The sequence below is a fragment of the Sinocyclocheilus rhinocerous genome, unplaced genomic scaffold (assembly GCF_001515625.1).
Source record: "Sinocyclocheilus rhinocerous isolate Xijiao unplaced genomic scaffold, SAMN03320098_v1.1 scaffold1710, whole genome shotgun sequence".
NCBI classification, from domain to species: domain Eukaryota; kingdom Metazoa; phylum Chordata; class Actinopteri; order Cypriniformes; family Cyprinidae; genus Sinocyclocheilus; species Sinocyclocheilus rhinocerous.
This window is the reverse complement of record NW_015650690.1, coordinates 447,034-457,994: the sequence shown is the minus strand read 5'-3', so window position 1 is coordinate 457,994 and position 10,961 is coordinate 447,034. Positions and strand designations below refer to the sequence as shown.

Here is a 10,961-nt window from a genome sequence, read left to right as displayed (position 1 = left end):
TTTCATCCCATACCCAAACATACAAAAATGCATGCCAAGATGTTACACCTGATGTACAAATCGAACTAAAAGGAAAAAGAAAAAAAAACACTAGATCAACTACTAAGTGAAAAAAGGTATTTTTCTCCTTTGGCCATGTCTTATAACATCTAAGCCACAAAATGGGCCAAGACTGCATCTATTTCCCCTTTAAAAATAATAGGATAAAAGAGGGTTAGAAGGAGCTTTCATGCTAAAATGTAATGGATGCTCTCTTCACATGTTCACTGTCGAAATAGAGACCTTGAGTAAAACAGAAGGTCATATCGGCCTGCCAGGAAATAGAGGAAGCGGGAGAGACAGGGAGTGAAAGGAAGGAGTGCTGCCGCTTAATGGATTATAAGATATGGAAAAAGCTGGATGGGAGGGAGGAAGGGAGAGAAAGAGTGTGTGTGTTCTGGTTTACAAGGGAAAGAGTGGGTGTGTGTGGCGGTGATGGCATGAGAAAATTCTGTCACATGCTTTAGAATAAGGGCCCAAGCAGCTCTCCTAGACAGACACGGCTGTAGTGCCACAACAACTAGTAGCTACTGCTGTTCATCACACTAGACTGTGACACCATCCTCCTCCTCCACTCCAGCTAATACTACTTCCTTTCATCCTACTCTCCATGCCTCTAGGCGAAAAAACCTGCAGACTTATCTAAACTACTGTTCTGGCTCAAGGCTAGTGATAGACCTATATACTGTATATTGGCCAGACTGATTAACTGGCTGTTTTGAGATTATCAGCATCAGACAGCCAATAACTGCTCCCACTTGGCTAATTAACTCTTCCTTGTGTCAGTTGTGTCCAAAATCTACAAACAGCCTTAAAAATGAATAATAAACATTTTAATTTGAAAAAATATTTTAGTGAATTTTGAGGAAATATCATAATGTAACTTTATTTAAAATGTGTAAATCAAAGTTTAGAACATTAACAGATAATATAATTTCCATGTAAACATCCAACAATTTATAATAAAATAATTTATTTAAACACTATACAATACTGTGAACACAACTGTTAGTCACCTTTTTTATTTTGTAATGTTCTATTTTTCAGCTCTGGGTCAAAAAAGCATTAGCTGCACATTAAAGCATATTACAAACATACAAATTAAACATACTCCTTTGCGTGCCAAGTGAAATTTAACCTATTAACAGGTAATATAATTTACATGTAAACATCCTACATTTAGAATTAAATAATTTCCTTAAATGCTATATTTTGAACGCAACTTTAAGTGTCCTTTTTTTTCGTAATGTCCTGTTTTCAGCTCTGGATAAAAGACATTTTAGCTTTGGTTGTACATTAAAACCACAAAAATTCAACATATTCCTTTGTACGCCAAATCAAAGTTAGTTTTGGTTTGCTTCCGCACTGTAAAAACTAGAGGCTTGTTATTATTTTTCTCACCCCTAATTGAGCCGTCTATCTTCAAAGTGCACAAATATGAGAAGCCAATTAGTGCTGAATAGCAACATAAATTAAACATAAGTTTTGCCTCTAATTGATTATGGGCAGGACACTTTATTTCCATGAATATTAGAAGTCTCATTAGGAGCTTTATTAGGGAAGAAGTAAGTTATCCATAGTTCCTGAAATATAAGTGTGACTGCACATTCATGATTAGGTATCATCTTAATTACACCAAAACAAAGACAAATGCACATGTGAAAGCAAAAAACATCACCTTTTCCCGTCTCATCTCTGTTATGCAAATGCACTTTATGGTATCCTTGGGTGTCTTATTCAGTCTTAATATTTACAGAAAAGTGCTCCCATTGCTCGAGCAGATGTCCCTCATCTCGCCATCTTTCTCAGACTTCTCTTGGAGCAACACTTATTTAAATAGCCATGAAAAATCACACAAACTCATACAAATACAGACTACCACACATACCGCAAAGCCCCTAAAAATATGAACAAAAATCAACACTTTTTCAGCAAAAGCAAATATTTTCAAACACACACTGCTCTAGCTTTTTATAAATGTAAATATACTGTTCCAAAAGTTCAAACACAGCTTTCAAAATGAGCATTGATTAATGAATATGGATGCAAAAAATGCAATCCACATTTACATTACACTGAAATGACCTCTAAGAGTATTATATTAGTCCTTGTATTATATTAGATTTATTTCTATATTATATTAATATTCAGACTATATAAAATCATAAAAACTGTACATTTATATTCATATTTTTGTCTATTCATCTATGTATTGATATATCAATATCATTCATAAATCTAAATTTATCATTATAAGAGCGCTAGGCTGAATTTTCTACAGAGCTGGGTCATAAGTTAATTAAAGCAGCACTAAAAATAGCCACCATTTTTTCCCACTATTTAATAATTCACACTCAAATGTGAATGGCCTGCTATATAAAGGAGGTTTCAGGACCTTCCAGCTGGATGCTTATTACTTCTGACAAAATGAATCTGCCAGTCTCTCAAGCTCTCTTCCTCTCCTTACCTGTCCTTTTCTCTCAATGTGCTTAATGAACCGATAAATTTCATCCCTCTCAACCTGTTATATTAATAAGGTAATTTCAAAATCTCCAAATCTCTTCTGAGGAGATCCAGCTCTGGCCTTTCAATCAAGCATCCTCTTATCTCCACGGGATCCGCTCCTAACTAACTCCTGCTCCATCCAGCTGCCATAACCGCTGCCGTCTCTGAGGCTCTCCTAATCTCCTGTCTGACCTCCACTCTCTTTCTATTATTGTCGCTGTCATTGCTGTGTCCTCAACCTGTTCCCTTCACAACAGACCCTTATGTTTCTCCTCTACCCTTATATATTCCCCTCTCTGTATTATTAAGCATTAGAATTAGAGAGATTTTCTTATTGATTTAAATGGTTTTTGAAATTATTATTTTAAAGAAAACAAATATATTTTTCCTTAAGTATTGAAATCTCCATAAACAACCAGCTGACTATTTTTGTAATATTTTGTAACATCACTTGGTCCAGTTTCATATATGGTGCCCTTTAAGTGATTTTTAATAGATTTTTAGTGGACAATTCTCACATTTATGTCTCTGCATTGGCTAAATAGGTCAAAATTCTTTGCTGAGCCAGTCTGAAGACTTTGATGTGCTTTCTGCCTGTCAGTCATTTTGGGTGTTTATGCCACCCATATATGGGAATTAGGAATCTGACAGCATGATAGCTGAAACATTCTCGTTAAATGCCACATTTACCTTCATTGTCAGTTGTTAGTCTGTCATGCAACAATGCTGTTTTCCTACTGTTTTTGACAACACTGAGATTTGCTACTGCTGTCCTGCTCCATCTTTAATTAATTTTTGAGGGTGGGGTTTTGGAACAATGGGGGCATATCTGTTCATACTGCAAACTATTGGTTTTGTTTAACAGTAAATGCCTGGTTTCATGCATTGTGGAAAAACTGCAGAATTTGCTAACATAACTGTTCTCTAAAAGGCATTTGTCAGTAATCTGACATACACAGAAACCAAAATAGCAAATATAATGTGGATCCATTAATCTCTCTCATCCTCATTGACCTGTTTTAAATAAAATCACTCATAAAATCACAACCCACACTGTATTACTGATGTTACTGACTATGTTTCATATGTGCAATTTTTCTATTTTATTTTATTTTACTAAAAAACAGAGCATCACTTGAATTTAAATCTCCAGTAACATGTATTTGAGCTTATTAATGCAAATTAATGCAAATGCAAAAAAAATCTTGTTTTTCATATCAAAGCCCATCAAAGACAAGACCAAAAGAGACTATTTTTCTTGAATGATTTTTATGTTTTTCTTCCCTCATATTTTTTTTAGTTTTCACTGCTCTATAAATTTGATTTATGAAAGCTTGTTACTTCATATTTTGCATTATTCAGAGATTTTCTTAAATATGTTGTTGCTATGAAAATCCTCATGAACTTCTAATGGAAATGGATCAAGCTATTTTTTTTTATTAATATTTGTTCTTCTTAAATTCCCATCAGACATTTTATATAGCTGTCTAGCCTCAAAGACGTTTTTCTCTTTTCTGTCTCCTCGTCTCCTCGTTTCATATTTCACACTGACCAGAAGCCCTCCTTTTTGCTGACCTGCCTTTCAACATGTGCATGTGAGATTGCGGCAGAGGTTTCATACACACACACACAATACATGCTGGCAGTGTTGCTCCGTAAAAGATCTCAATTGGAAATCAGTGGAGAATGAAACTGAATTTGTGAGCCTGGCAACTCGATACAGGCATGGTAACTTCATCCATCACACAAAGCTGCTCTGATTTTCCTTTCTGACTGAACAAGAATAAAATCATATGGCCAGAAGCCCAACCCATTGGGGCTCTCAGACCACAGAGGAGCCCTGTTGGGTCATTCTCGTTGAGTTTGATTGTGCTAAACACTGAAACACAAGGTTTGATTGAGTTCATTCCTCATTCACCCATCTTTCTTGTACTTGCCTCCTGTAATAAATGGAAATATCTTTCGGTATCTCCTTTTGCAAGCCCTACAGCATGACATTTAACTGGTTTGTAAAGCCTTTTATGTGGGACAGGCATTATTTCTCCTAGATAGACGCTATAAACAGACCCTCATTTTAATGCGTGAACTGTAAGAATTACAGAACCTCAGACACTTTGATCTTCTTCATCCACCACTGGATACCTTCCTTGGGCCAAGTGCGTGGACCTTACGAACACCAGACATTGTATTAATAAAAGTCTCTAGGTGATGCATCTCATTTGAGACCAGCAGATCAGTATATTTCCATCTTATTCATTCATAACCCTTTGTGTGTGATACAATCCGCACATTTACTGTATGCACATACAGTATATTTCCTCATACTGCATATCAAAACAGCATGGGTGTTAGATTTCAAATACGCATCCACTAAAGGCTTGTACATAGATAAAATGCCTAGCTGTGAGTGACAGTATAACACTGCAGTCCCTTTGTGCCGTTTTTCACAAGGTCAACAGCCTTTACAAGGTGTGACTGTGCAACACAAACAATAGTCAAGCTAAAACTGTCAACATGTGATATCACACGCAAATGCACACACCAGCAAACAATAATGCAGATGTGCAACCTCAATACTGATGTGTGTATCTTTATGTCAGCATAGAAGCTTTAGCGTGACTTAATTTAGGGATGGTAAAAAATAATAAAACAAGATCTTAAATGTACAATATTTTAATGCAAATATTTATATATATTCAATGCTAATTATATACATTTGGATAAAGCATCTGCTAAATGAAAAAATATAAATGTAAATATACATATTTTTATTCTGCAAAATACAAAGACATTTTCCTTCACCTTTGCTGCTTTGTGCTTTATAATACCAGTTCAATAAACAAGATTCAGCAAGATTCAGAAGCATTAATATTCCATTTCAACTTCCAGTTTAGACACAATATACCATTGTGAGTCTCCAAGCAAAACACAGTAGAGATGTTTTTTTCTGTATGAATCGGTTTTGTTGAAATGATTGAGTGAACAGCTGCATGACTCACTCATTATTGGTTGGTTCCTAAATAAATCAGCATGTTTTAAGGGATCATTTGAATGAATGATTCAAATGACTCATAAAAACAAACACTGTTGCATTGGTGTAACAATGCAACTTGCAGCTGCTGATAAAAATTATAAAATACAAGGGCCAGAAGTAACTGTTGTATATTTAGAATATATCTATTTATCAATTAATTATAATATTTGTTTATACATTTATGTAGGCCCTTTTTGAAAGCAGATCCTATTATGGGAACAGGTAATTGTGACCCAAAATACCAGGTAATTAGTTAAAACACAAAAAAAGAGAAAGATCAAAATAAAGATAAAGGAGAAAAGGGTACAAAAGGAAACCTCATCTGCAGATAAGTTCAGCTGAAATGACACAAAGATTTGCTTAGCCAGCTAAGTAAAAGACAATAAGCCCTTGAAAGCTGTCACTACCGGTATTATTCAAGGAGGTGTGATCTCTCAGCACGATGTACACACCGGGAAGTATGTGCTGATCTAATGAAAATCCTAACACTTCAGTTTATAGGTGCATCATAAAGCTAGAAGGTCTGGAGTGTGTAAGGGCCTCTGATGTGCCCTTGTTACAAGACCACCTTATCTGCTTAAATGGGGGGACATCTACCATCTATCAGTGATGAAATCAAACACAGGAAGGATACAGATAATTGAAATTCTATCCTCCCCCAAGGCCTGTGAACAAAACTGCTGAGAGATCTCTATCGTGTGCCTGTATCATCTGGGGTTCAAGCAAGGGCTGCCGGCCCAGACCAGAGGCTCATGAGAGCAGATACAGGGTGAGTACAGGAGACGCTGCTGACAGCATACAAATTAGTCCAAGGCAAAACACACACTAAGTGACCTCCTGGACTTAAACTAGGAAAGAAAATTAAATATGATTCATATAGAAACATTGCGGCTGTCATTCAACATTATTGAATTTTATAATGAACTGGCTGAGCATTGGAAGACTGAGTAACGAGCAGTCTGCTGAAGAGGTGAGCCACGATAAGTCCTTTAGATGCACCAAACTTAGATGAAAAACTCATCCAAGCTAGGAAGGTAGCCTTTTAGAAGAGCAAAGATTTAAATCTAATTCTGGATTTGATTGCTTGCTGCTGTAAACACTGCATACTTGGATGCTTTAAGGTATTTTGTGAATAAACAAAAATGTAATAAATTTTGTTATTAGCCAGTAGCTACCCTCGGTGATACCCAGGAGTAGAAACAGATGTAAAATTGACAGCAAATTTAATAATAATATACCCAACATATGTTTGTGATTTATAAGTGAAGGAGAAAAATGTGGAACTCTGGTGAGACGGAATGCATTATATTAATACAATAGATTATTATGTCCATTGATATGGCTTTGGTTAGCCTTTAAGGACATTCAGAATGACCTTGCATAATGTTTTGGATAACATTATAATTGGCATTTGTACATGAACCTGATAAAGGAAATATACTATGTCCCTGCTTTTACAGTCATACAGCAGAGACTGAAAGCTACTCCATACATATTAGAAATAATGCATGAAGGAGATTTGATTTTCTTCATGATAGAAAAACGGATCACTTAATGAGACATATGCTACAGCCATTACCTTCAATCCCCTGAGCTCCACTGATATCACATTAGCTGAATAAGTACCCATAAAACTAGTAGTCAAGCTTTCTACAAATAAAGTAGCACAACCCGAAGAGATTAAAAAAAATAAAAAAAAGACATTTAATGAATCTTAGTGATGATATCCCAAAATTAATTTGTGAGAATCCAATGTTTGCAGTTTTTTTTTTAAATTAAATGATCTTTTTCACCTAACACTCCAGAAAAACAGCAATTTAAGTGATTTTGATTATTTTAAATGATTGTTTTCAACTTTAGTATGTTATTTTGTATAAAATGAGCATTAATGTGTACATATGTGGGGTCATTTTCCATAATCTATATAGGCCTATATGCAATGATTTTAAGTTCAGATTTATATTCAGTGAGTAAACTGAAAAATGTAATGCTGTCATATAGCAATAATTGAATCTTATTAACTTACTGTATGAATTATATTGGGAAAAGTTTCTTCCAGTCTTAAATTAATTGTATGCAAATAAAACTCTCAAGTTGCAATTCACTTAAGACCTGTTTATCAACAGGCTTTTGAGTAAAACAGCATGATAAAAGAACGCAACGAAACCAAAATATGGTGAACTACGATGAAGTTGTTTTTACTTAATCGTATTTGATTTTACTATGATAAAATAAGATGAAGTATTTCCATTTTCCTATTAAAAGTATGCGATAGCAAATACAATTGTCAGAATAAGAATGGACAAAAAAAAAAGAACAGATGTTTTTCCTTTTGTCACTTACTATAGCAGTAACTCTAGCTGTTAACTGTGGTTTCAGAGCATGTTGTAAATAGTCAGGGATCAGCTTGGATCAATAACTGAGGGAAATTGGATGGGACCTCTGAAAGATACCTCTCTGAACAAGGAAACATTTTATGGTAGGATGGCTATAACAGGTTTCCTTTGTTTCTTCCAGTCTTAAATTAATTGTATGCAAATAAAACTCTCAAGTTGCAATTCACTTAAGACCTGTGTATCAACAGGCTTTTGAGTAAAACAGCATGATAAAAGAACGCAAAGAACCCAAAATATGGTGAACTACGATGAAGTCGTTTTGACTTAATTGCCATCACCTCTCGGCTTTCCTCCTCCACTATCCCGTCCGATTCCTCTTCGCTGGAGGATGGATCCAACATTTTTGCTCTCGGACGGCGCTCGCCTAACCGTACAAGCGAATTAAACGCACGATGGGATGTTTACGGCGTGGAAACCTATCAGTTTGTTGACGTAGCGTTCGGCATTCAGAGCTGTCGACTGGTGGTGAATTTTTAATCTCCTGAAACACTTCGGGTGCGGAAGCAGACACTGCAATCTCTTCACACGGCCAGAGCAAAGATGCTGCTGCTGCTGCTGCATACGTGTTCCGTGCTGTGCCTCCGTTCGCCAGTCATTGCGAGGGACTACTCGGGAGGAACGGGGATGGGAGGGGCGCGCGCAATGAAAAGAGCGAATGATGGTCACTTCCTGCTGAGTCTCGCGTGAGACGCAGGCGCTGTCCGCGGTGCTGGATGAGAGAGCGGGTAATTTCGGTCGAAAAAATGGTGAGGGTATTTCATTTGACCTCTGGACTTCACTCACAGGACAGGGACTTGCCATATTACATCACCATATTTCATTCATTAGATGTATGCTTTATTTTTAACTGTATTTTCACAAGTCATCACAATTGTGAACTATTTCTGTAATTAGTAGGCTATCCCCAGTGTTGGGGAGTAACTAGTTACATGTAAGTTAATTAGCCTATGTAGGGTGAATTCAGGTAAAGTGGGCCACTTTTTGTAAAACGTGTAATTTAGATACCTAGATGGTTTTTTTTTCTTCTTTTCTTTTTTTACTTTTGTTAACTTTAAGGTCCAGCTATAATATTTCCTTTTTTTTTTTCAAATAAAGTTCACATAAAGTATTATTTGCAAGATATATATCAATAAACATTTTGAGGTCATGTATTCCAGACAAATTTCTTTTCAGGTAAAGTGGGCCATCCCTTATTTATAAAAAATTTTTCTGCATCTTAATTAAAAACACATGATATATGACCCTGGACCACAAAACCAGTCATAAGTCGCACGGGTATATTTGTAGCAATAGCCAAAAATACATTGTATGGGTCAAAATGATTGATTTTTCTTTTATGCCAAAATCATTATGATTTTAAGTACAGATCATGTTCCATTAAGATATTTTGTAAATTTCCTTCTGTAAATATATCAAAACTTAATTTTTGATTAGTAATATGCGTTGCTAAGAACTTAATTTGGACAACTTTAAAGGTGATTTAGAATTTTATTTTATTTTTTTGCACCCTCAGATTCCAGATTTTCAAATAGTTGTATCTCGGCCAAATATTGTCCTACACATCAATGGAAAGCTTACTTATTCAGCTTTCAGATGAGGTCAAATATTAACACATATGATCAGACAAACTTATTTAACAACATATTTACCAAATCCAAAAATAGATAACCCATAGGTTATGTGTAAATCCTCGTCTCAATTCATGTGGGAAATTCCAAACAACTGAAAGAACATGTTGTGTTGTCATTAAATTTGATTAAATCTGAATATCAGAATGTTCAGAAATCAGAATATTGATCAAATGAACTCTACAATATGTTAAAAATATGACTAGCAACAACAAATAGTCAAAAAAAATTAATAAGAACATTTTAAATGGGAACCATATGTAAAAAAAAATTTCTGTCTATGTTCTCTAAACATTTTTTTTTTTCATTTTCATTTTCATTGTGTCCATATTTTAAAGCTTTATATTCTGCATCTACATTTTGCTCCTTTCATCCTTTCTTCACTCCACAGATTGAACTTCATGCCTCGACTTCCTTTCTATTCTCTCTTTCCCTTCTTCCATCTCTGACTTGAATTTCCTGACTGCAGACTCTTTTCTGTTTTCTAAAAAAGTAAATTATACATGTCAACTATAAAACAACCAGTGAATGTGAATTTATAGGGGAGTAATCAGTTACATGTAACGGCATTACATAATTTAATTACAAAATAAATGTAATTGTAATCAGTTACAGTTACTGAGAAAAAAATGTGTAATTAAATTACAGTTACTTATGAAAATGTTAACAATTACAAAGGAGTTACATCTGAATTTTTTTCCCACATACAGATTTAATTGTCTTCTTTCATAAATTGCAGTGACTGCTCTAAAATATGAGACACCAATGTTAAGGAGTTTAGTACACAGAATAGGACACATGCTCATTTGATAACTGTTTTATTTCCTATTTGTTTTTTTGTTTTTTTTTTGTTTTCAAGGCATTGTTAGATTCCAGTGTTTCCTGTCATAATTATGCAAAAATTTGATTTCAAAAACAGTATCCTAGCTATTAAACTATTTCTTGTTATGATTTTATATCTGTATTTAACCTCAGAACAATCGCAAAGTGAAAAGAGGTGTTAAAGTCTGATTTTGTGGCTGCGCTTTAAAATTAAATTATTATAATGTTAATTCAAGTGATGAAGGATTTCATAATTCTGACAGTAATCAGTGTTGTGTACTACTGTAAGGTTAACCCTGCCTAGTTTACATATTTGAAAATGATTAACAGTTGAAAACATTAGAAATGTAGAAAGTAATCAAAAAGTAATCAAATCTATTCAGTTACATTACTTTAATAAAGTAATTGAAATAGTTACACTACTTATTACATTTTAGATAGGGTAACTTGTCATCCGTAACCTATTACATTTCCATAGTAACCTTCCCAAAACTGGCTATCCTAAAACATCATAAAACATAATATATACATAAAATA

At 34.7% G+C, this 10,961-nt stretch overlaps 1 protein-coding gene across 1 annotated transcript in view; it reads right to left on the bottom strand.

The window, feature by feature from the left end:
* The window catches only part of LOC107712065 (calcium-dependent secretion activator 1-like), a 95,766-nt gene extending 86,991 nt beyond the window's left edge, over positions 1 to 8,775 (bottom strand). Inside the window, exon 1 of the mRNA XM_016517189.1 lies at positions 8,380 to 8,775. Coding sequence (XP_016372675.1) covers positions 8,380 to 8,775 — 396 coding nt within the window. The remainder of the gene's footprint in view (positions 1 to 8,379) is intronic.
* Between the last annotated feature and the right edge of the window lie 2,186 nt (positions 8,776 to 10,961).